Source organism: Desmodus rotundus, chromosome 1 (genome assembly GCF_022682495.2).
Source record: "Desmodus rotundus isolate HL8 chromosome 1, HLdesRot8A.1, whole genome shotgun sequence".
Lineage (NCBI taxonomy): Eukaryota > Metazoa > Chordata > Mammalia > Chiroptera > Phyllostomidae > Desmodus > Desmodus rotundus.
Genome location: NC_071387.1, coordinates 87,149,029 through 87,176,064, shown reverse-complemented (window position 1 = coordinate 87,176,064; position 27,036 = coordinate 87,149,029). Strand labels below are relative to the sequence as shown.

The 27,036-nt window shown below is 40.6% G+C and overlaps 1 protein-coding gene across 15 annotated transcripts in view; it reads right to left on the bottom strand.

Annotated features, from left to right (window-relative positions):
• The window catches only part of IQCK (IQ motif containing K), a 217,422-nt gene that overhangs the window by 168,467 nt on the left and 21,919 nt on the right, over window positions 1–27,036 (bottom strand). For 9 of the 15 annotated variants that reach the window (XR_008427022.1, XR_008427025.1, XM_045195357.2 and 6 more), the window contains 2 exons: window positions 1,730–1,782; window positions 1,524–1,601 (listed from right to left, as the gene is read on the bottom strand). The exons of 1 other annotated variant lie outside the window; for it this stretch is intronic. Coding sequence is in view for 12 of the 14 variants with exons in the window: in XM_045195357.2 (XP_045051292.2) it covers window positions 1,524–1,601; window positions 1,730–1,782 (131 nt within the window). In the remaining 2 variants the exon portion in view is untranslated. Of the gene's footprint in view, window positions 1–1,523; window positions 1,602–1,729; window positions 1,783–7,145; window positions 7,378–27,036 lie in introns of all 15 variants that reach the window. 5 more of the 15 variants (XM_045195358.2, XM_053925851.1, XM_045195364.2 and 2 more) reach the window with 2 other exon arrangements.

Sequence of the window (27,036 nt, the reverse complement as noted above, 5' to 3'; positions counted from 1 at the left end):
CTACATCCTAGTGTTATGAAAATTAAACGAGATAATATGCATAAAAAGGGCTTAGCAAAGTAATAGTTCGATTATACTATTTATTTAGATACAGCACTTCCTCTGCTCTGTGGACAAGGTCTCAACTCTGTATTGTATATCAGAATCACCTAGGGAACTATTTAAAGAAAAACAACAAAAACAATGCCTGGGCTATACCCTGAACTAATAGGTCTCATTTAATAAGCCTTGGGTGAAACCAGGCAACAAAAGCTCCCCAGATGATTTTAGACTGTTGGATTAGATCAGAGGCGATTTTACTCTCCCCTTCCATTGCCCCGAGCCACATCTCCCAATATCTGCCAGTGCTGGAGACATTCTTGATGGTGAAGACAGCTAGGGTGCTCCTGGCATGTAGTGAATGGAGGCTATAAATGCTGTGAAACACTCTACAGTGCACATTGACTATCCAAATAACAGAATTGCCTGGTGCTAAATGTCAATAGAGCTGAGGTTCGAAAAACCTGGATTAGATACTGTTTTCTGATGCTGCCCTCATTCTCCTTAAGAATGTTGGTTCCTACTTGCCTCTCCAACTCTTCCTCTCAAGGGCACCATCAAGAAGAATATAGCACCTGAGTTCTTGCCTCTAAAGACCAAATCTGGGCACCATCCAGCGTGGCTACTGCCCCAAATGAACTGGCTTCAGGCCTGCCAGGAAGGCCTGGGTGTGGTCTTGTGCTTCCCTTTCCCTGTAGTGCTTTGCTACCATTTGAATTACAATACTCACTACAGAAACTACTGCTAGTTGTAAACACCTCTCTCTCATCCCAGGGGCTGAAGCCATATTTTATTCATCTCTGCTTTCTCCACAGTACCAAGGGCTATGCCTTGCACTTGGTAGATGTTCAATAATTATTTATTACATTGATTTAAATTAGTATCATTTTAATTTTTATGATGCCAAGAATGGTGATACAGGTGCTCAATAAATCTCAGTTGCCATCATCATCTTTGCTATATCACTGATGCAAAGTAGCTCACATAAGATAATATTACTAATTTTATATGATATAACTTAATTGTATATGCTTAAATAACAAATTTGAAGATTCTGGAAGGATGCACTATAGCTCAAACTGATTACTTCTGTGAGAAGACTCAGATTAGAATGGGTCAATTTATCTGTCAAGTTTGAAGATTTTAAATGTAGAACTGAAGCATATAAGTAAAAATTAATAGTTAGAAAAGTTTAATCATATTTCCTGAGGCATAATAGCCTTTGGGGGTGGGGGTGGGGAGTGAATGAGAAGAAAGGGAGAGTATAAGAATTGTTTAAAGTTTTCTATTTTACTTCTGAAGTGCTTCTTGGATAGATACCCTTAGCCTAGAGTAAAAATAATGAGAGACAAGAGCCACAGACATGACTGACCTGGGGGCATGGATGGATTACACAAGTTAGTTCTCTTAGACTGGAGAAAACTATCATTAACACAATTTTAAAGTTAGGAATAAATGATTCAAAGCCTTATGTTAGCACTTACTATTGCTTCAGCCACTGCTCCACAAATGGAATGGAGAAGAATTCTGTGAACAGCTTCCCTGTCCTCTTTGGATTTTGACTGGTCATGATGCCATATGTTTGATTGACAAGAAAATAATAAACAAGAATTCAAGTCAATTGTTGCCATTCTGCTTGCAAATTAACACTATTGAATCTTTAGTGTTATTGAATATTCATGAAACTTACTTGTATAACCACTCAGTCAGAAAATCACAGGCAATGAATTTGGTTCTTTTCCTCTAAAAACAGAAGAAAGAATTAAATTATATTCTTTGTCCACATGTTTGAGCAAGACAAAAGAAGAGCAGCTGATGGCTTGTGTTAGATGAAGTATGCATGGATCCTCTATGAGGACTATAAGCACATCAACAAACATTAAGTCAGGTGACATAAAGAGTTCTGAAGACATTCATCCAGTCATTTTTGGATAAGCATGTTTTCTGACAGCAGGGACTATTAAAAGACAGTGTCCATAGTAGGGAGCTTACTATATGCTTTTAGAATTTTCTCATAAGGATTTTATTTAAATCTAACTTATTGTTTTGCCCCAGTCCACTAAAATCCTCAGAACAGCATTACTTCAGGTCTGGGTGCCACTTTCAAATGTGGTAGCCAGGCACACAGGTGCCATTAGCCAGTGCAGTTGACCCTGACAGTTGTCTACCCAATAGCCACTCTCTACTTCATTTTTAATTGCTTTTAGAGAGAGAGGAAGAGAGGGGGAGAGGGAGAGAAAGAGAGAGAGAGAGAGAGAGACATTGATGTAAGAGAAAAGCATCAATTGGTTGCCTCCCATATGCACCTAGACAGGGGATTAAACCCACAACCTAGGTATGTGCCCTGACCAGGAATTGAACCTGTAAACTTTCGGTTATTGGATGGCACTCCAACCAACTGAGCCACACCAGCCAGGTTCTACTTCATCTTCATTAATTCTTTATTAATAGCAACCTGATTGACAATCAGTCCAGGTAAAGAACTACATTTCCCTGCTTCTTCTAGGACAGCCAAATGACACAGTTCTACTTTATGACATAGAAATGGATATGTCCTCTGAATTTCTGAGAAAGTTCTGCTCTTTCACTTCAGTCTGGAACACAGACGTAAGGTAGGAAGTAGAGCAGCACCTTTCAGCCATGAGCCCAAACCACATGCTAAAGATGGTGGAACAGTTAGAAGTAACCTGGGACTTTGATGACTTCCTTAAGTCACGGCACCAGCTTGGGCCTGACCTACTCTGGACATCTTGATATGTAAGGAAAAATAAACTTCACTTGGATTATTACCACTGTTCTTGATTTCTCATAACATGCAATTGAATGCAACCCTAGGTGACAGATAGCTAGTAAACTATAGGGGAAAACTATGCTGGGAGTAATGGGGGAGAAGGCATGCTGAGAAGGGCATTGGGGTGGAGCACCAGGTATCCTGCCTCCTAGGACATTTAAAGTCTCTTGTAACCCAGATAGAATCAGTTAATTCCTTTTAGAGAACTGTTATTTAAACTAGGAGACAGAGGGACCCCACCTCTCCTTCTAAGATGGCAGGGGCTAAGAACAAAGTAAATCTAGAAGTTGCCACATGTACAGATCCTTCCCAAGAATGAAGGCATTACAGAGACTGATGGAAAATCTTTCTTTGCTCCTCCAGGTTTACCCTTCTCCACCCTGCTGCATGAGTCAGGAGGCTCATTTTATGGTTCGCATGACCAGGCTCCTTTACTCTCTAGTTGGGTCCTGCCAATGGGAGCTATCAGCAGGAGATCTGAGAGAGAGCAGAGAAAAAGGGAGGGTGTTAGGTTTGAACTGTGCCCCCACCTGTCCAATTCATATATTAAAGCCCTAACCTCTGGTAATTCAGAATGTGATGTATTTGGAAACAGGATAATTACAAATATAATTAGTACATCCCAGCCACTCCTGAAAGATATAGCAATTACAAGGAGAGTGAACTAATTTGGTGTTATATTAGCAACAAAGAAGAGAGGTGCTATTGGGTAGACCCCTCAGTGGTAGATTCCTAGGGACATTGTACTAGACCCTGGATCCCACTATGCCTGAAGCCAAAATCCCCTGGACTTTTCAGGTACATGAGCCAATAATTAATTCACTTTTTTTTGTGAAGCCAGTTTGCATTGAGTTATTTACTGCTTACAACAAAAAGAGTTTTAACTACTCTTCCTTTCTTCTTCAATTGGCTAACTCCCATTTGTTCTTCAAGATGTCCTCAAGAAGGCTTTCTGAGCATTCTTACCCTCTTCAATTTAGAGTAGGCTCCCCTCACCCCTAGTTCTCTGTGTGCTCCTACTATAATACCTCAGATATAACTCCCAGACTATGTGTCTCTCTCTCCTACTGAACTATAAATTCTCCGAGGAGGGCATATGTCTCCCTTTTCTTGACATTCCCAGTGCTTAATTGAGTGCCTTGCACACAGCAGATGATCAGTGAGTGGTGAGTAAATGAATTAATGAATTTACCATTCAACTCTCAAGCATGAAAGTAAACAAAATTCAGGTACAAGAATTCTGACATTTATAATTAGGAATTGCTATATAATTGTGGACAATTTCTCCTCACTTTCTTTCCATGATATCTTATTATGAACATTTTCCTTTTTCTTTTTCTTTTTATCCCTTCACTTTGAAATTGCCAACTGAATTTTAAAATCTTAAATAAGGTTGAAAAGATTGTTGGGGAATTTATTCTCACCAAACGAAAAGATTTTCAACTGAAAGCTTTATTCTACTTGTTAGTAAATAAAATATAGTGGAGGCTGAGTTGTGGGAGACTGTTTGCAGTTTTTTACCTGATTGCTGATAGTCCTTAATTTAAAAAAAATTGAAAGTGCTGGCCAGGGGTATAAACTTAAATGTTCTAGACCATGTAATGGGGCTTCTAAGTTTGCATTGCAAGATTAGAATTCCCTTCAAAAAGTCATCTTTAACCAAAATAAGAAAATGATTGTACAACAATGCAGAAATATCGGGCCAAGATGGAGGTATAGGTAGACACACTTTGCCTTCTGACACAACCAGAAGAAGGACAACAACATATTTAAAAATGAAAAACAACCAGAACTGCCAGAAAATCGAACTGTATGGAAGTCCAACAACTGAGGAGTTAAAGAAGAAATATTCATCCAGCCTGGTAGGAGGGGCAGAGATGGGCAGCCAGGGTACAGAGGAATTATGGCAAGGCAGAGGCTAGAGGAGCAGGCGGTCCTACATTTGTAGGCAGATAAACTTGGAGGAACAACTGGGGAGTAAAACAGACCATGCAACCCAGGGTTCCAGCACAGGGAAATAAAGCCTTAAACCTCTGACTGAAACACCTATTGGGGTTGAGGTGGCAGGAGAAACTCCCAGCCTCATAGGAGAGTTCATTGGAGAGACCCACAGAGTCCTAGAATGTACACAAACTCACCCACCCAGGAATCAGCACCAGAAGGGTCCAATTTGCTTCTGGGTGGCAGAGGAAGTGACTGAAAGCCAGCTGAGAGCTGAGCAAGTGGCATTGTTTCTTCTCCAATGCCTTCCCATGTACAGTGCCACAACACACCAATGTGAGTTGCCCTGCCCTGGTGAATACCTAAGGTACCACCCCTTACTGTGTAATAGGCCTGCCCAGAAAAAAATATGGCCCAAATGAATGAACAGATCAAAGCTGCAGAAAAAAAAATACAACTAAGTGCTGAAGAGATAGCCAACACATCAGATGCAGAGTTCAAAACACTGGTAATCAGGATGCTCACAGAAATGGCTGAGTATGGTTGTAAAATAGAGGAAAAAGTGAAGGCTATGAAAAGTGAAATAAAGGAAAATGTACAGGGGACCAACAGTGAAGGGATGGAAACCAAGACTCAAATCAATGGTTTGGAGCAGAAGGAAGAAAGAAACATCAACTAGAACAGAAAGAAAAAACGAGAATTCAAAAAAATGAAGAGAGGCTTAGGAACCTCTGGGAAAACTTTAAACATTCCAACATCTAAACCATGGGGTGGAGAATAAGAAGAGTAAGAAATTGAAAACTTATTTGAAAACATAATGAAGGAGAACTTCCCTAGGTTGGCAAAGGAAATAGACTTCCAGGAAGTCCAAGAAGCTTGGAGTCCCAAAAAGGTTGGACCCAAGGAAGCACACACCAAGGCACATCATAATCACATTACCCAATATTATAGACAAGGAGGGAATCTTAAAAGCAGCAAGAGAAAAGGGGACAGTTCCTACAAAGGAGTTCCCATAGGACTATCAGCTGATTTCTCAAAAACCTTGCAAGCAAGAAGGGGCTGGAAAGAAGTATTTGAAGTCATGAAAGGCAAGGACCTACATCCAAGATTACTGTATCCAGCAAAGCTATCACTTAGAATGGAAGGGCAGATAAAGTGCTTCTCAGATAAGGTCAAGTTAGAAGAGGTCATCATCACCAAGCCCTTATTATATGAAATGTTAAAGGGACTTATCTAAGAAAAATAAGAAGATCAAAAATAAGAATAGTAAAGTGACAACAAACTCACCACTATCAACAACCAAACCTAAAAAAAACAAAAATAAAAACAAAAATGAACTAAGCAAACAAATACAACATGAATAGATTCACAGAAATAGAGATCACATGGAGGGTTATCAGCAGGGGGAGAATGGGGGAAAAGGTACAGGAAATAAGAAGCATAAATAAGAAGCATAAAGAGGTACAAAATAGATGAGGGGAGGTTAATAATAGTATGGGAAATGGAGAAGCTGAAGAACTTGTATGTACGACCCATTGACATGAACTAAGGTAGGGGAATGATGGTGGGAGGGCGGGTACAGGGCAGAGGGGAATAAAAGGGAGAAAAAAATGGGGCAACTGTAGTAGCATAATCAATACGCTATTGAATATGCAAAATATATTAAAAAATAAAAAATACTTATACAACAACGTAAATATATATCTAGCATAAGTTGCCATATAGTAATTCAAACAGTCCAGCACCTGTAGGGTGGTAGTGTCTCTCTTGCCAAACAAAAGATGGATTATTGCCGGGGCATTTAGTGTACTGTTTAGTGGTGAAGATCCCTCCTACGAAGGGAATTCAGCTTGACTTACTTTATTAAATAGACTTAAAATAGCCAAATTGTCTGATGTATGAAGATCAGGCAGAGAGATTTAATCACGGTGTTGCAAAGAAATAAAATGGAAGAAATTGTGTTTTCCTTCTGTTCTGGGCAAAGGTGAACATGCTCTGAATACTCAGACACACAGAACAATGGGGATATTGTTCAGCTGTGGTTTAGAAATTATCTGCCAGGAACTGAAAGAGAGAATAGAAAGCAAATGAAAACTTGTGGTGTTGAAGAGATAAGAGAGGAAGCAATAGAGAGAAAAATTAGAAGTGTGAGATTAAGAGAGTGGAGCACCCAGGAATTTCCTAATGGAGATAAATACACTAGGTTCATGACTGTTAAAGGGTAAAAATGTGCAAGTTTGGGCAAGTAGAGGAAACAGGTAAGGCAACCTCAAACAAAGTTTAGAAACAATTTTTTAAAAATCCAGAATTAAAAGGAAAAGACTAAATGTCAAGGTAGAAGACATCACTACGTCATCATGAGTCTGCAACTTACTTTACAATGCATCCAAGAAAACAAGAGAGCTGGACAGAGGGGACTGATGGATTGGTGTATAGATATGCAAAGAAGCAAATAAGGCAAAACAGTAACCGAGGAATCCAGGTGGTAAATATGTGGGTGTTCACTCCAAAATTCTGTCATTTCTTCTATATGTTGTGGGGAAAACGATATAATAAAATTGGGAGAAGGAACAGGGGAGGACAACATCATCATAAAAGACCCAAACCTAAAACAGAGAAAAGACAGACATCAGGATTCAATCCAGACAGTATTTTGTACTGATTTTTATGTTGGGTACTCATATAATAGCAGATGGACATATATAACTTTATGTGTACATATTATACTATATACACATATAATAGGGGGACTGAAGACTAAAAAGAGAAACAATTCACACTGGAAAGTCACTGACTCGGTATCAGGTAACTAATATAATTACACCCAGAAATGTCAAAAGTACATGCTTTGTAAGGTTAGTGAGGTACTGCTGGCTACGGCTGCTCTGTGGATTGAGACTCTTTGGGTTTGTGAGTGATAGAAATATGTTCGGGTTACCTTGGTTACTGGGTTTTTTAAAAAGTCATTTTAGGCTAGATTTAGCTGCAACAAACAACCCCCAATTCTGAGAAACTTATACTATCAATAGTTTATCCTCACCAATGTTACACAAACATTTCAGCCACCTGGGATCTCTGCTTCACAATGTCTTTACTCTGGGCCTCAGACTGACAGTGTAAAGCTCTTTCTGAAATACGCCCAGTTATCACCCAAACAAAAAAGAATATGGGGAACCATGCTTTGACTCTTAAAGTGTGTTTGGAAATGACATATTGTTACTGAACCCAAACAGTAGCGGAGGGTCCTACCACTCACCGCCTACCAGGCAAATCTCCAAAGATGGAGTTCAGTGGAAAAGGAAACTTATTTAATGGCAAGTTTCTGCCTAAAAATATCTGGGTAACAAAAGTAAGAGGAAAGGAAAAGGCAGAGTATGACATCAAAAATAGCTATTTAAATATTTGTCATTACAACTACTATATAGGTTATAGAACTGAAAATAACACAAGAACAAACATCTGTTCACAGTGCTGACTATTATCACCAAGGTATTTGGAATTAATGGCAAGTTTCTGCCTGAAAGCCCATACCTTCTAAGACACCCAAAGAAAAATCACTGTCACCCTGTGCCTGCTCAGTTCAAGGTTGAGCCAGGAACCTCTTCTTCCACCCAAAAGTATAGTAAACATAGGTGGTTTAGCTGGTCTCCAGTCACTGTCTACCTTCAGGCATCTTTTGAAGTCTGTGCCCCAGGCCTCTGCTCACAGGCCCATACTAGCCACCATTGGCAGGCCTGCTAGAGACCATTGACATGCCTCCCCCATCCCCAATCGGGGGAGAGGAAAGAACCAACTGACTTTTTGCTTTCTGGTGTGCTCTGAAAGCAAAAGTCCTCTCCCAGAATCCCATGCATGCTGAAAGAGAGTGGGAGTGTCCAGCTTTCCAATGAGGGGCAGTTTCAGCCATGTTTGCCATTGTCCCTCTTCCAGCCACCATGTTTAGCAAGGGGGCAAAGTCTCCATTCACACAAGCACAGCTCAAACCCCTTCCCCATTTCTGGGGGTGTGTGTCCCCCTGTTACAACTCATCATGTCCATTTATTCCACTGACTAAACCAGTCATTAGGTCAAGCCTCCCTTAGGAAGAAGCCACAAATATTTTTGAACAATAACATATTCTAGCACATGGTCTACTGTAAGGAACATAAGAATTTCTCTGACTGGGGACAGGGCCAAAGCTCAGGAAGAAGCAGGCCAGTCTCAACAGCTGTTCAGGGCACAGGGAAGGCTAGCCATAGTTGTCTACCAGTAGTGCTGTGTGACTCCAAAACAGTTCTAGATGTTCTAGTTCTAGTTCTAGTTCTAGTTCTAGTTCTAGTTCTAGTTCTAGTTGCAGGTGGGCTCAGCTCTTAGTCTATGTGGCTTCTTTCTCAATTTGCTGATGCTATTTCTGCTGTTCTCTCCTGAATAATTCTTTCTCCTCTTTCTCTCTCTGCTTCAAGTTCTGCTAGCTCATGGCTTTCTTCTTCTCTCTGGTTTTTCCCCTTCTATTCATACTACAGTCTCCATTCTTTGTCATCTGACATCCCAGCTCCCCAGAAGGGAGAATCTGATTGGGCTGGTTAGACACAACCCATTCCTGCTGGGCAGAGCCAGTGTACCAGACTATTTGCTAGCCACTTGCCATCCTAGAATGGCTATCCATAAGGCCTGACATTTAATCCTGTTTCAATCACTCCTGGCCATGGTGATGGGGGCATGGACAATGCAGGGACAAAGGGCTGCAGATAAGGCTGTGGGTGTGGCATGTACTTAGAATGTCATAGCCTCCCTTTCCCATGCAGATATTCTCCACAGTAAATTTCCAGACACCCAATACCCATACACATGAAACCGGTCAATACCCATGATCCTAGAAATGAGCACACACTTGGTTTCTAACCAGATGCCAAAATACTTATCACAGCAAACTTCGAACAGGGGTTCAGTTTTTCCCCACTGCATAAGAATTTCATTAGAGAAAAACTAATACTCCTCAAGGAAGTTAAAAATATGCATTCATAACACATAATATTGTCCAAGACTTCCAGCATGGGCCACACAGTCCTTTCTAAAAGTATTCTTTTTTAAAATAGTTTGCTTTTTATTGTATTTTATCCATTACCATTTGTACCTTCTTACCCTCTTTATACTCTCTTAGTAAAAGGAGTCATGCTAAAATATTCTACCAACCTTTCCTGGAAGAATCTATTTTTTCCATTCCTTAGAATTTTTTTTAAAACAAAGCTGATGGTATTTCTAATTTTCCATATTGCTCAAGGCTAGGAAATGGAGTTCCTTCCCTTACTGACCAGAACCCTAGCACCTTTCAAAGGATATTTGGGCATCCGATTTTTAAAAAACTATAATAAATGACTATTAGATGGACAAGGAATGTAAAAAGTTTTGTTTCACTAAATTATTCACAGTAGCAAATTATAATGTCAGATGATCATCAAAAGACTTATCAGGAGTTAGAGATAGTTTCCTGTTACCAACTATTGTTTATAATACTCTTCAGTGTACTGGAATTTAATGAACAACCAAAAGTCAAAAGGGAAAATTTTATGTTGCATGTGATAAGGTAGGAAAACAGGCAGAAAGTCTTATCATCTCTATCCAGATTCTACATTAAATCTATATTTAAAGCTGCAATAAGATTTATTTTCAGCCATCATTTTAGTCATTCATAAAACTCCTGAATTAAGCAAGGTGCACTATTCCAATTTGGACCCGTTTGGTTATAGGAGACCATTCTACATGGCATGGGAAATGTAGCCCAGCTCCCACTCGGAAAGGCCAGTGGAAAGTGAGGTCTAGCACACAGGACCCACGCCCACAGATAGTTTCTCCCATGGGGAATCAGGCCTGCATTGTACCTAGGCTGCTTTGAAACCTGCAAAACTTCCTCACCCTGAATTGAGGCAGCAAACATTTATTGTATATCTTTAAAGTAACTTCCTAAAATCTATGCTAAACCTCCCAAGGAGGAGTGTAACCAGTTCAACCACTTTTCCCTTTACATTTGCAAATATCCTTCTTTTCTGATGTAATTAGCAACATCTTCTCCTTTGTTTTCTGTAAAAGGTAACCACCTAAAGCAAACCTGTGCATAGTAAATGAGGACCATCCTCAATGTAATGTGCCCAGAAAAAAAGCAATAAAAGCCTGTCCAGGCAAGGGACAGGGTCGGCCCTCTTTTTCACTGAGAGAGCAGCCGTGTCATTCCTTTTCCTCCACAGGATTTCTGTAGTCCATGCAAATTTGTCTCGTCTCATCCATAATGCTGCTGACACTGCAGGCCGGTGTCCGCATTATTTGGTAAACATTTACTGAGGACCTATTATGTGTCAATCCCTGTGTTGAGTGCTAGAGATAAAGAAATGAGTAAGACGCAACCCCACTGTGGTTAATTCAACATCCTGCAACCACCCCCCAGCTGGGTAGTAGCTATGATGTATATAGAGGATTAACCCCATGTCCAGCTCCAGTGTGGACCCTGATAAGGCAGTCCAGATAAATCCCAACTCACCTTCCATCTACACCTAAACCAATCTGGTCCACACTTACCCTGGCCCAAGGTATTCACTGGAGCAGGAATGAGTAGGTAATCAACTTCAGAGTGGTAATGACAGAGGCCAGTAAGCCAGGATAAGTGGAAGAGGGAAACTGAGACAGATAGCTGAACCAACTAGCAGAGCAATTTACAGCCAGATGCAGCAAGTTACCTCCTGAAAGATAATATCTAGGCTTCAGTTACATTTCGACTCCGGGCCCAGAAAAGCAACAGAAGAACCAGGTGGGTGACACTAGGACCAGCTGCAATGACTAATGAATGACCCCTTGCTCTGGCACTGACCAATCAGTGGAGATCACAACCCTAAAAGAGCTCATCTGAAAAACTTACAAATAATCTGCTGAACGCTTTCCTGAGACCTATGAGAGAGAGAAAGCTCTAAATACAAACAACCCAGAGTGTGTTTTCCCATGTGTTCTCCCTCTGGGGAGCACGCCTGTGCCTTTCCCTTCTCCTCTTCTTCCCCCACAGTCATGTATCTCCTAAACTCTAAGGGTCCCCATGAGACTTTCAACCACGGGAGCAATGGGCAATGGCAGTTTGTCTTGGACTAACCCCCTGAACCTGTCCCCAAGGCCTCCTTTACACTGACTTCTCAGTGAGCTAAGGCAGCCCAGCCTAGGCTTTTTCCTATTGCTTCTTCTACACTGAGCCTTCCTTGTTTCACTGTTCCCAGCTTTAATAAGTGTACTCTCTCGTAGTCACCTGGACTCATGTTGTAAAATCTTCCCTACATGAAGTCAAGAACTTACACACTACCAGCTGGCCCTAGACAGACCTACTCATGGTCAGGACCCCTGTCTGACAATATGGGAGATGTGCTCGAGCTTCTGGGGAATCATTTCCTTTGCTTTTCTGAAAGAGTTTGACCATTCTCTTTTTCTGGTTGATGTGGGAGGTGGAGGCAAAGCATAAGCCAGTAGCTGAAGCTGTTTGGTTATTTCCAGAGAAGCCAGCCCAAGGACAAAGCTGACACAAGAGGACAAACAGAAATACAGGTGCAAACCAAGTCCTCAATTGTTTCACTGAGCCCCTGAATCGAACCCTCCCTGAAGTCTTCCTTCTTTACCTCAGAAACTTCTAATTTCTGGAGTCAATAATTCCCTTTGTTATTTAAGCCAGTTTTCTGCTAGTTGCAACCTAATGAATCTTGGCCAAGGTACTGCCCAGTATCTCTTCTGCCTTCTTTTGGTAACAGCACCCTCAGTTCCTTTTGGGATCCACCCTTCCCCAACTCTAAAACTATATGCCTTGGGTAGAGCTCCTTTGCCTAACAGCCCACTAAATCCCCTTAGTACCAAGGATTAATTCCAAAATAGGTAGCTAATCTGAGTCAGTTCAATTACAGAGAAACTCTGGTAAAGACTTCCTCTTACTCTGCTATGCTTGAGCTTTATGGCATATTGGCTGGTGCCACAAGGGGAGGGGCCATTTAAGGGCAAAATGCAGCTATAGGAAACAGAAACAAGAAATGGAGCAGAAGACATCATCTGGGCTCCCAGATCAAGCTGCACAGGAAGAGTTCCCCATGGCCCTCTTGTCTATATAAACAAATACACAAGAACTCCTTTTCCATTTAAGTCAGTTTGAATGGGGTTTTCTGTCATTTGCAGGACCTGTTCTCAGAGTTAATTAACTCCAGCCACTATGGGAATGTTAGCTGTGCATACATCACACATCCAGCTGAAATTAACTCTTTTGAATTCACACTACTTTTTATTGTTAACGATATAAACTTTTTATCAAAGACTGCTTACAGTAAAAATCATTAGCTTTACACAAGAATTTCCAAATGAAGTTTATAATGCTCCCACTAAGCCAGTTCTGTTTAATATAGCAGTCCCATAAAGTTCTAATTAAATTGTAGTTTCTCATGTTCAAATTACACTAATCCAAAGGTATGGCAGGATGTCAGAATATCGCTTAAAAGCAGTGACTCAATTGTAATGCTTAATCTTTATGATATTTATATGTCTCAAACTTAATTTGCTCCAGTGGAATACAACCCAGTTCATGAGAACAGGAATGGTCTTATGGCCTCTTAATCAACCTTTAGTCTAAGGAAAAAGCTGAAGATCTATCTTAACATTTGCATAGCTGATTTCCTGCCTTAAAATCTTTTCCCCGTCCCAACTCATATAGACTCTGGACATCCCAAGGGCACCAGGAATGGCAGCTACAATTATAAATGGATGATCAGGAAGGCCAATGTCAACAAAGACTCAGTAAGGAACAGGCAGTTCTTCATGAAGCCTCAACTCCCACAAAAATTCCTTTTTCATTATGAAAATTATTTGCAGGGTTAGCTTCATAGTCATGTCTCCAAGAGACTAAGGGGTCTGGAATATTCCTTTCAAGGCCTGCCATCTGCTCAGAGAAGACAGAAAAGATCTATTAGGACCTGTGCTTCTGGCAGGAGCTCTAATGATATGTCTGTCCTGATCCATTTCACTATTCCTGTCTGAAAATGGATTTATTCTTTATTTCACTGTCAACCTGGACACACCTCTCTTCCCTCTTGTTTTTCACTTGCTGATGTTTGGCTCCCCTTATGAGTCCCTCCTTCAAGCATAATCCTTAATAACAAAGGCTACCTTTGCTGAGTGCTCACCCTGTTTTACATGCTGTACCAACATCATCTCATTTGGTCCTCACAACAGCCCTGATGAAGTAGGTACTACAATTATCACCCTCTCCATTTGACAGATAAGAAAACTGAGGCTCACACCATTTAAGAAATCTTCCCAGGGTCTGAGAGGTAGCAAAAGTTAAAGGGAGGACTCAAGCCCACCTGTCTGACTTTAGGACCTCATCCTTCATCATGGTATTCTTCCAGAGCTCTCCAAGTTTCTGAGGCTCATCTCCCACCATTTTCACACCCCACATGGCCAGTTTAAGCCCACTTCTTCCTTTTTTAAAAAAGATTTTATTTATTTATTTTTTAGTGAGAGGGAGGGAGGAAGAAAGGGAGAGAAACATCAATGTGTGGTTGCCTCTCACGCGCCCTCTAGTGGGGACCTGGCCTGCAATCCAGGCATGTGCTCTAGAAAGGGAAACAAACCAGTGACTCTTTGATTCACAGGCTGGCACTCAACCACTGAACCAACCAGCCAGGGCTCAGCCCATCTCTTCCTTACAACTGGCCTCATTTTGTCTTCCATCCCAGGTCTAGGTACTTTTTTCCGATTTAATTTTGTCCTTGTTTTAGTGCAACTTTTTGCTGTAGTTATGCAAGTCACTGAGCTAAATGCTTTAAGTGCATGATTTTATTTAATTCTCATAACCTCCCTTATATGAAGCAATTATTATTATTATTATTTCCATTTTACAGAGGCAGAAAAAGAGGCATAGGAAGGTTAAGGTTACAAGATCACAATGCTATCAGCGTTCAAGGTCACACACATCTAAGAGGTAGAACTGGGCCCTAAATGCAGGTGAGCGTGGCTCCAAAATCTATACTTAATTATTCAGCTTCCCTTTTACTGCTGCCCACATAATAACAACTACTACAACAATCTAGATAGGTCCAGGACTTCAGAACAAAGGTCAGCAAGTTTTTGTCTTAATGAGCTAAGACAGTAAATATTTCAGGTTTGTGTCACAACTACTCACCTTTGCTACTGTAGTGCATAAGTGGCCATAAACAACATGTGAAGGAATGAGTGTGACTGTGTTCCAATAAAACTTTACTTACAAAAAGAAGCAGCTGGCTGATGGACCACAGTTTGCAGTCCCCTGCATCAAAATATTATAAATAACAGAAAATTTTTCATCTGGAAGCATGGAAAAATCCATAGTACTAGATTTTTGACACAGAGGTTTGATTTCAAAAAAGCTCTGTTTCGAGAAAGAAGGAGCTTATACCCTTTGCAACAGCATGGATGGAACTGGAGAGCATTATGCCAAGTGAAATAAGCCAGACGGTGAGGGACAAATACCATATGATCTCACCTTTAACTGGAACATAATAAATAGAAGAAAAAAGGAAACAAAATATAACCAGAGACATTGAAGTTAAGAACAATCTAACAATGGTCAGGGGGGAGTGGGGAGGGGACAGTGAGGAGAGGGGATTACAGGAACTACTATAAAGGACACACGGACAAAATCAAGGGGGAGGGTGGAGATGGGGGAGGGAGGGGGTTCAGCTGGGGTGGGGTGGAGGGATGGGGAGAAAAGGCACACAACTGTAATTGAATAACAATAAAAAATTAAAATTATTTTTAAAAAACCCAAAAAACAAACAAACAAAAAAGGTCTGTTTCATTTCTCTTTTTCCTAGATAAACATTTATTATTCCAATGGATAAACTGTTTAAACATCTTTTCAATCTGGGACTAGTTTATGACTTGAGTTTCCCATCAAAAGTAGGAGAAGAAATGCCATTCTCCGAACAACTAAAAGGGTCAATGACATATTTTAAAATATGATCTTTTGAAAAGAATTAATTGAATATTTTTTTTAGGATATCTGTATTCAAGAACCATTTTATTTACACATTCAATTACAACAATCACCATACCACATGGCATATGGCTTTTAGTATTTATACAGACTAAAAAATGAGTTCACAGGTCAAAAAAATAGATATTACGTTTTTTTAATTTAATTGTTGTTCAAGTATAGATGTCTCAAATTTACCCCCACCATTCCCCGCTATGATAGCCATACGCACTCTCCACCCTTGATCCTACCTGTCTTTGGTTTTGTCCATATATCCTTTCTACATATTCTTGAAAACACTTCCCCCTTTCCTCCCCATCCTCCCTTCCCACCTCCCCTCTGGTTACTGTCAGTATGTTCTTAATTTCAATGTATCTGGTTATATTTTGCTTGTCTGTTTGTTCAGTTGATTAGATTTCACATATAGGTGAGGTCAAGTCTCTATACTATATTAATACTTGACAAAGGGAGCCAAAGCATAAAATGTAGTAAAAATAGCCTCTTCAACAAATGGTGTTGGGATATCTGGAAAGCTACATGCAAAAAAATTAAACTTGATCACCAACTTACACCATACACGAAAATAAACTCAAGATGGATAAAAGACTTAAATATAAGCCGTAACACCATAAAAGTCCTTGCGGAAAACATTGGCAGGAAAATCTCAGACATTCCACGCAGCAACATCCTCACAGACACATCCCCTAAAGCAAGGGACATAAAGGAAAGAATAAACAAATGGGACCTCATCAAAATAAAAAGCTTCTGCATGGCTAAAGAAAACAGCACCAAATTACAAAGAGAACCAACAGTATGGGAAAACATACTTGCCAATGATACCTCAGACAAGGGCCTGATCTCCAAAATATATAAAGAACTCACAGGACTCCACTCCAGGAAGACAAACAACCCAATTCAAAAATGGGCAAAGGACTTGAACAGACACTTCTCCAAGGAAGACATACAGAGGGCCCAGAGACATATGAAAAGATGCTCAGCATCACTAGCCATCAGAGAGATGCAAATTAAAACCACAATGAGGTATCATCTCACACCAGTCAGAATGGCCAACATAAACAAATCCACAAACAAATGTTGGAGAGGATGTGGAGAAAAGGGAACCCTCGTGCACTGTTGGTGGGAATGCAGACTGGTGAGGCCACTGTGGAAAACAGTATGGAATTTCCTCAGAAAACTAAAAATGGAACTGCCCTTTGACCCAGTAATTCCACTGCTGGGATTATACCCTAAGAACACTGAAACACCAATCCAAAAGAATCTGTGCACCCCAATGTTCATAGCAGCACAATTTACAATAGCCAAGTACTGGAAGCAACCGAAGTGCCCATCAGCAAACGAGTGGATCCAAAAACTATGGTATATTTACACAATGGAATTCTACGCAGCAGAGAGAAAGGAGCTTATACCCTTTGCAACAGCATGGATGAAACTGGAGAGCATTATGCTAAGTGAAATAAGCCAGGAAGTGAGGGACAAATACCATATGATCTCACCTTTAACTGGAACATAAGCAATAGAAGGAAAAAGCAAACAAAATATAACCAGAGACATTGAAGTTAAGAACAATCTAACAATAGCCAGGGCGAGGGTGGGGGGGGGTGGGGGCGGGGACAGTGGGTAGAGGGGATTACAGGAACTACTATAAAGGACACATGGACAAAACCAAGGGGGAGGGTGGAGAGGGGGGAGGGGGGTGGGTTCACATGGGGTGGGGTGGAGGGATGGGGAGAAAAGGCATACAACTGTAACTGAATAACAATTAAAAAAAAAAAGAAAGAAAACATTCCCCCCCCCCAAAAAAAATGTTTTTAATGATGAAGATAGTCCATCCTTGGGCATATGTAATATCCAGAATGTATCCCCTGCTAGCTAAGGAGAACCACCTTCTATTCATTCAAGCAACAACTGGTCACTCAGAAGGGAGTGTGGGGGAATGACACTGCTTTCATAGGCTTGCTATTTTCCAAGCATAGTGTTAACAGTGTGAACAACAGTTAATATGTAGTAAGTGCTTTCTGTGGCAGACAGTCTTTCAAATTTTTACTTCACTCATTTATCCTTACAACAGCTACATATTATTTAGGGCATTGTTGTTATTCCTATTTTATAGATTAGAATACCTTGCCCAAAGTCACTTACTAGTAAATGGAAGAACAAAAAATTGAACCACAGCTAGTTTCCTACTCACATTACCTCATTTGATCCTCTCAATAATCCTGCCTGTGGTTTACAAATTTGGAGAGGAGAGACCTGCAGACAAGTAACTTCCCTGAAGTCACTAGATTAAAGCCAGAAGTCAAACCTGCCACCTGCTGCCAAATCCATATTGTTTCTAATATAGTGTATGAGATAAATTGCAAAAGGACCACCTCTCTCCATGCCTCCCTGCACACCCTTTGCAATGTGACTTTACAGTTCTTCCCATGAAGAGATGGAGTCTATTTCCTAATTCCATGAATCTGAGCTGGCCTCATGACTTGCTTTAGCCAATACAGTGTAGTCACAGTGACAATGTTCCAGGCCCAAGAGGCCTTGAGGATGTCCACTGGAATCCTTCCTTGCAAGCCTCCCCAATTACCATGTGAACAATCCAGGGTTAACCTGGTAGAGGGTGAGAAAACAAGTGGAATAGAGCTGAGGGCCACCCCAGCTCAGGCCATCCTTACCCAGTCAGCACCCAGCCTACCTGGTACATGACCACAAGCAACATGAACGAACCTAGCCAAGCCCAGAAGAACCTCCCAGTTGAGTCCAGTCCAAATTGCTGTCACACAGAACAGTGAACTAAACAAATTGTTGTTTTAAGTCACTAACTTTTGAGGTAGTTTATTATATAGCAAAAAGTTAACTGAAGCCATGTATAATAACTAAAATACATTCCATGGCCAAATGGTAATATTCTCCCCTTTTAGCTGGGCCAGTCAAGACTGCTACTACAGCCACCTGGCACAAAGCCATCCCACTGAAAGCAAGAGGACAAAGCCTCAGAACAGAGAAGGACATTTCTGTCATGAAGCTACTGCCCATTATTTTGTAAAACAACCCATGGGGGTCACCCTTAGATCAGAGCTTGTTGACTTTCTTTTCAAAGCCCTGTCTTTTGAGAATAATTTTGGTTTTTAGAAACAAAAGTAACTCCTAGCCAGCTTTAGAAATGAAATAATCAATGCTGCTTTTGTTAAAAGGAAAAAGAAACATGACTATAAAATTATCTTAAGGTTTTTTGTATGGTTTACAAGCCAAATCTGACAGCAATTCCAAGATCCTCAAAGGAAAGTACTTTCAACACTAATAGCCTTACTAACATAGTAGGACTGAGTGCCAGGCTCTGCAGAGATTCCTTGTTTTAAACTCTGGCCCTTCCTCTTAGTGGCCATGTGAATTTGGGTGTTTTGGGATCTCAGTTTCCTCATCCACAAAATGGGGACAATAAAGTTACCCATCCAAAGGGTTACTGGGATAATTAAATGAGATTACAGTATTAATGCCTGGTATATTATCCTACAAATGGTTGTCAATAATCACAATTACTCAGATGGTAACTGGTAATGGTAGATTCTTACAAACAGCCCTTCACTCTAAGCCCTAATTCATATCTCAGTAGGACAGCTACTTAGAAAATCACACATTTAAAACTTATCCATTGTTTATTTCTGAAATTTTCTATTTAATATTTTTGGACAGTTCTTGTCCATAGGTAACTGAAAACACACAAGGGGGGTACTGTAGTTGTTTCCCCAGGATGTGCTATAGGGGGACTTCAGGTTATCCTCATGGGCCCAAGGCAATGGCTAAGAAAGGCAGACCAGGAACCCACAGAATAATATGAATTAGAGATCACCAGTTGATAAGATCTAGCTCACAAATGTGTTGAGATACTATGTTTACTTTTTTAAAAATTAACTATCAACAGTCTTTCATTTGTTATTTTTTAATTTTATTCATTTTTATTGAATTTATCAGGTGACATTATAAAACTATATAGGTTTCAGTGTACACTTCTATAATACATCGTCTGTATATTGTATTGAGTGTTCGCCATCCAAGTCAAGTCTCCTTCCGTCATCACTTATCCCCCTTTTACCGTCTATAACCAGCCCCCCACCTCTCTTTCCTTTTGGTAATTACTGTTTTCTGTGTCTATGAGTATTTTTTTCTTAATCCATTCACCTTTTCCACCAGTCCCCCAACCTTTTAAAAAATGAATGGAACCTGGCCGGGTAGCTCCACTGGTTAGAGCCTTGTCCCAATATGCCAATGTTGCCGGTTTGATTCCTAGTCAGGGCACATACAAGAAGCAACCAATGAATGTATAAATAAGTGGAACAACATATTGATGTTTCTCTCTCTCTCTGATCAATAAATAAAATTTTTAAAAAATAGAAAATGGATTGGGACAGTGCATGCATGGTAAAATCTGAATTAGGAGCTTCTATTGAAAACTCAGAAGATATGGCCACGCTGAGCCCACAATGCTGCATGGTGATAATCAGTAGGAAATGAGAAGCATAGCAGCTGCCACATAAATTGCACAAGCTTCTTTAGTGGCCATGGCCCCCACCACTTCCTGGTGTCCCTTTATTGTTATTCTAGGCCTATTTCATTACTTACCTGGCCTCACGGCCCCTTGAGTGCTTTTCCGGTAAGACAGTTTTCATATTCTGGGTATAGTAGGTTTAATAATTGACCCTAAAGATGTCCATGCCCTAATTCCCAGGGCCTGTGAATATGTTATCTTATATGGCAAAGGAACTTTGCAGGTGTGATAATTAAGGGTGCTGAGATGGGGAAATTATCCAGGTGGGTCCAATGGTCATTAAAAGGGAGGCAACAGGGCCAAAGTCAGAGAAGAGATGTGGAAGTGATACTACTGCTGACGTTGCAGATAAAAGAGGCTATAAGCCAAGGAAAACCAGTGGCCTCCAGAAGCTGGAAAAGGCAAAGAAACAGATTCTTCCCTAGAAACTCCAGAAGAAACAGAGTTCTGTGGATGTATTTTAGCACTTTTTAAAAAAAGATTTTATTTATTTCTTTTTAGAGGCAGGGGAAGGGAGAGAGAAAGAGAGGGAGAGAAACATCAATGTGTGGTTGCCTTTTGCACACCCCCTACTGGGGAATCTGGACCACAACCCCGGCATGGGCCCTGACTGGGAATCCAACCAGCGACCTTTTGGTTCGCGGCCAGGCAGGTGCTCAATCCACTGAGCCACACCAGCCAGGGCTGCATTTTAGACTTCTGAACCAGTTATTTTATACCTTGAATGGGCATGATAGTAATGCACAATAAAAAACTGTCCTGCAGTGTAAATATTTTCAAATATCCCACTCGATATTTACTAGGTAAAAAATGTCTTTCTAAGGACCAGAGCCAAGAACCTAGGTCCATTTAACATATAAACACAAGGTCTTCTTCATGGTTTTAATATACATTGATTTTTCCAGAAAAGCAACTACCATGTAGATCATGAGAAAACTGTAGTTTGTTTTATTCAGAACCCAAGTTTCTCACCATTTCATAAAATCAGATCACCATAGACAATATCAGTTACAGTATCTGAGTGACTGAAACACATGTGATTCAATCTGCATTTGTAGCTGTTGTACTCACGGTGATTCTGTGTATAGGTGCAAGGAAATGATTGCTTCATATCTTCCACTGTAGTTTTACTTGAGCTTTAGAAAAGGCTATACACATTACTAATAATACAAATGATTTTTGTTCTATTTCTCCATTATGTTATATTCCAATATAATATAAATAACCGCTATATATATTTTTGAAATTATCGTATAGATAGGTAATTATGATAATGGCCCCTAATTAATTGTGCCTCCTGGACCCATGCCCTTTTGCAATGCGACTTTGCTACTTTTTCTAGATGGGGGTCTCTAACTTACCTGCTTATGACTTGCTTTGTGAGTTGTTGGCCTTGTGAGTTGTTTTGACCAAAGAAATATTGTATAAATGAAGCTTTTGGGGTTCTGGAGCCCAGGCCTTACACTGCTGCCTTCGCTCTCTTGAAAGGTTGCCCTGAAACCACCAGGATGTGAAGGAGTGGGTCTGGCCTAATGCAGGATGAGAGCCACATGGAGGAGAAATGAAGTGCCTCAGCCAAAAGCCAGCACCAAGTCCCCAGCCATGTAAGTGAGGCCAGCCTGGACCTACCAATCCTGCCCAGTCACCCAGCAAAAGCAGCCACATGAGTGAGCTGAGGTGAGACCAACAGACAAGCTGCACAGTCAAGCCACAGAAATGATAAATCATTGGTTTTTTATTACACAGTCACGAAGCTTTCATGTAGTTTATTATACAACAACATAGCAAATTATATAACTGGTAAACAGGTAATGTCATCTCAGCTTTTCATTTTAGGATACTAAGAGCACTATAAAGTGTGATGAGAAGAGGGCACTGGGCCCAACAGGGTGGAGAACCACTGCTCTGATGATTTCCCACTGTTTTAAAATAAAACCCACACTCTTTACTGGCCTTCATGCTATGGTTGCTGCACAGCAACTTTGCCAACCTCACTTCCCCATCTCATTTGCTCATTCTGCTCCTGGTCTCCTTTCCTTTTTGTCCCAGGATTAGGCCAGTAAATTTGGCTATCCTCAGTCATTAAGGAAACTGGAAAAGAGCTTTATGTATGTTCCATAAATCAGTATACACATTTAAAAAAGCTTATACAAATATCTATAGTTGGCCCACTTGTACACGTCCACCAGCTATTTGTACAACCTAATTATTTTCCATTTTTTATCTGTCACAGAATGTATTTGTTTAACAAAATGCAAAACACTGCTGGCACCGAGCTAATTTCACAGCAAAAGTGAAAGGTCCACTGACTTCATTTATAGATGGTCACTTTAATGCCATACACATGCCATTTAAACTTCTCTATGAACTTTTACACACTAGTAGAAAATATCCACCTGGGAAAGGGTTAAATAAATTTATTTCACTTGCTAAATTCATATCATGAAATGTGCAAGGTCTCCATCTAAAGTGAAGGCTGAGACAGCTCATGAAAATAACATATAGAAGCTTCAGTCTCCCAAGTGGGACCTCACCCAAAAATTAAAGAATAGAGAAATATCTGCTTATTAAATAAGCTGAATTTTATTCTGAGCATTTATGAGATTTAAATATCTAATGATAAGCAAACTATTTGATTAGGATCTTTATGAAACTAAGTGGAATCCAATTCATAATATTAAAATGAACATATAAAAGAATCATGTAATTAATGAAACAAAATAAAAATTATCCAGCTTGCACAGCTTGTCCAGGGCACAGTTGGGTTAGAAGTAAAGGCTGCCTGATTCCAGAGGCCAGTTTCTGAACCACTGGAGCATGCACCATACACTGCTTCATTTATGTATGCAGTTGCAGACACACACATACCAGGCATGTACATAATTGGACAAGTGCTCTGTGGCATAGTAATTAGGTGTTGCCTCTTGCTGCCTCTCTCTGCTTTATTCCCTCAGCTTTTTGGAATGTCATGGTACTTAGAGGACAATCTTAATGAAGGGCTCTGCCCATGTGGCCAGCATGAAGGACTAGCCTGGGTGACTGCCTCAGAACTACCTAACTTCTCATTCCTTTCTTCCACAGCTTCCATCTTTCTGATCAGAATCTGGCCTCTGCTTTAGGCAAGCCCTTAGACCAACTGGCAACATGGTCTAGTGATCAAACTTTTAGACTCAGGAATCAGATTGCTTGGTTTGAATCTTGGCTCCTGCCACCATGTTGCGCACTTGAGCTCATTGTTTAACTTTGGTGCTGCACAGCCTTCATCTGTAAGATGGCAATAACAGAACCCACATTGGAGGATTGTTGGGATTTAAATGAGTTCCTGTAGGTAAAGTGCTTAGAACAGTGTGTGGTACAGAGTAAAGGCTGTAAAAGTGCTAGAAACTACTATTCTTGAATTCAGCCTCTTGCTAGAAGGCTAGGCTCCTTCAATCTTAGAGGATTTACTCCTTTCTCTGCTCTAGCTCCAACAGATCTGGGCAGCCTCCATATAGTCTACTTCCCTGCAGAGGCAGTAAATCCAGACACAGTAAATTGTTTCTTATGTAATCTCCATGGCAAACTGACAGGTTCCTGTAACTTAACTGCCACTTTGAAAGTAGACCCTGACTTTTAAGGAGAACCATATTCATTCATTTATCCAACAAATATTTAGTGGGTCCCTCCTATGTATTACCAGGGCTACGTCATACAACAAAAAATAAGGAAAGCAAGAAAAACTGACTAGAAGGTAAAATACAAATCAGCAATTATTCTTTAGCAACCTAATATAAACACTTCCAAGAAATTACACAGCCACAATAAACAATGAATTATGCAGCTGTTTAAGAGCCATTTGGATGTCAGACAGTTACGACAACAGACAAGAATATTTCAGTTATATAATTCTGGCTGGAGGCCAGTTATCATTCAGTTTAAGCATCTAGTCCCAATGACAGGATATGAGAAACAGCTGAATTGAGAAAATGCAGCTATGGATAACAGGACTGCCACTTGGATCTGACAAATATTGAGGTGGCAGTAATGTAATTTCAAGCCTTCAAAAATAACCCTTAAGATCACGTGATGGCGTAGGGTGAGGGTGGGATGGGGGTGGGAGGGTATGGAATTGGGGGAATCAGATTTAATTAAGAAAATGTAGGCCAGGAAATGTAAAAAGTTAATGGTAATTCACCCACTTTATCTATTTGTAGCATTCAAAATACTAAGGTTCCTGGACCAGCCCGAAGGGACAGGTTTTAAAACACCTCCATCCCATGATGCCATGAGCAATGTTAAATACATCCTCTCCTCCACTCTGTTGATATAAGCACCGCTGTCATCCCTTTAGTAGGCGAAGAAACTGAGACTCACAGTTTAGGGCACTATGCAAGAGAGTAGTCAATTTTGGACTCCAGTGTGCTTGGCTGCCTTTAAATTTTATCAATTCTTGCATGTTTAACAATTTGAATGAGCCACATTTTCTACATTCCTTGATCATTCATTAAAACACTTAAACTTTAATGCTCCATTTGAGTAACTTACAACATCTGATGCTCAGAACATTTTCATTTATTCCCAAAAGCAGTACGTGTCAAAGATGAAATAAGAGTTGACACCAGGATGCCTCATTAATCTCCAATACAAATAGAAATTTCTCTGATTCTCTGAAAGCATTTTATAATTGCCTTGAGGCTGAAACTCTCTCTAATCCCCTTGTTACAAAATTATTTATGGGTAGAAATTAGGTATGCAGCCCTCAATGTGAAATCTTAATTATTACCCTTTTAGCTGATTTTTGTGCCCTTGGAAGAGATATAAATTAGAATCATGAATTTATTAGAAGCTGAATAAATTCAAATAAAGGCTACACAATTGAATATAGCTGTCCTATGGTTTAGAAGTGAATTCCTAGCACCAGATCCACTTGTCATTTCTCCACATCCACTCTTACTTCAAAGGATCAAAAAAAGAACAGACACAAAGGAGAGAAAAATAAAAAGAGCCTTAGTTCACTATTATCCTTCAGCTACTGAAGGCTTCACTACTAGTACGTTTGCTTGAGCATAGGGCCATGTCGTGTTCTTTCTATGCCCCAAGGCCTAGCTCTGTGATTACCACACAGTGGGAGTTATAAATGGTTGCTCAATGAAACCGAACTTGGGCGCTTAATCTGTTTTCAAATATTTTTTACATATATTCAAACAAAGGCTCATTTCATTGTTTAATCATTACATTCGCTCCTTTGTGCAGTCCAATAAAAGGAAGAGCACACTGAAGATACTTTGGCCAACAGCAAGATAAAAACAAAAGATCCCTGAAATGTGACTTGTGAGATCTCCCTTATTTAACAGCAGGTCCTAAAGCCAGAAACAAGGCCACCTGATAATGTCAAACCAGGCTGAGGGCTCTAATCTCTGGCCTCCAGCTTCACTACCACTCTACCTGGCCACACCTAGAACCTATTTAACACTACATGGGAAGAAAGGGTAATTATGAGTATGAGACAAGAATTAATGTGTCAGGGAAAGCCAAATAAGCAAATGAAAAATACCTATGGTTTAAAAGAAGTTTAGATTTTATAACCTAAGGCAAGTCACAATCTGTTCTCCAGAAAATAGCTATAAATGAAAAAAAAATCAGTATTTTCTAGACCTATTTAGAGGACAGCCTCCAACACCCATTTTCTAGGGGACGGAAGAAAGCCCAGGCTCTTGGCCTTGGTTGAAGATGTGCTTCACATAGAGGAAGATGGCGGCGAAATAGGTGGGAGCAGAGTCCAATTCCCTCCTGCACACGGGTGAAACACCTAGCCGATCTACTAAGGAACAAAGCGAACAGCCAACAGTACCCTAGCATTTATGAAGACAGGAGACCAAAAAGTATAGAGGACACTGAAAAAGTAGACGGTATGGGATTGCTTCAAGACTAAAAGGTCCCTTGGACAAGTGCAGGGACCAGGGCAACTGCAGCCCCAGCTCGGCACCCACCACTCCTGCCATAGGGCTCCTGGGAGAGAGCAGGGTTAATGTCTCCCTCCCCTGCCAAACAAGGTTTGAGCATCACCAAGAGAGACCTGGTTGCTTGAAGTCGCAGGGGAATAAGGATGAAGTGATAAATCCATGGGGACTGTGAGGGCTGGCTGGGGAGAGTTGAGAGTTGGGCTGTGTCAGACCCTGACCCTGACAGTCCCCTGTCTAGCTTGAGAGGTGGGCTACGTGAGAGGACAGGCCCTTCCTTGTATGGAGCAGCAGGATTGAGCAGGAAGATTTTCTTTTTTTTTTTTTCACATTGTCCTATTTTTTTTTTTAATTTTTATTGTTATTCAATTACAGTTGTATGCCTTTCCTCCCCATCCCTCCACCCCACCCCAGGTGAACCCACCTCCCTCCCCCACCTCCACCCTCCCCCTTCGTTTTGTCCATGTGTCCTTTATAGTAGTTCTCACCTTTAACTGGAACATAATCAATAGAAGAAAAAAGCAAACAAAATATAACCAGAGACATTGAAGTTAGGAAGATTTTCTTGACAAGAAAAAGTGAAGAAAAAAAAAAGGAAAAAGAGAGACACTCAGGGGCAGTTTGGGGAATTCTCCTGCAGCGGCAGCTCCAATCCCCTCTCCACCCAGCGCTCCCTCGGGGGTCTGGGGATCAGAGAGCCCAAATGCCAGGCACGGGGAGAGTGCTCACATTGGAGGGCCTCTGGGCACAAATCCCAGGCACGGAGAGA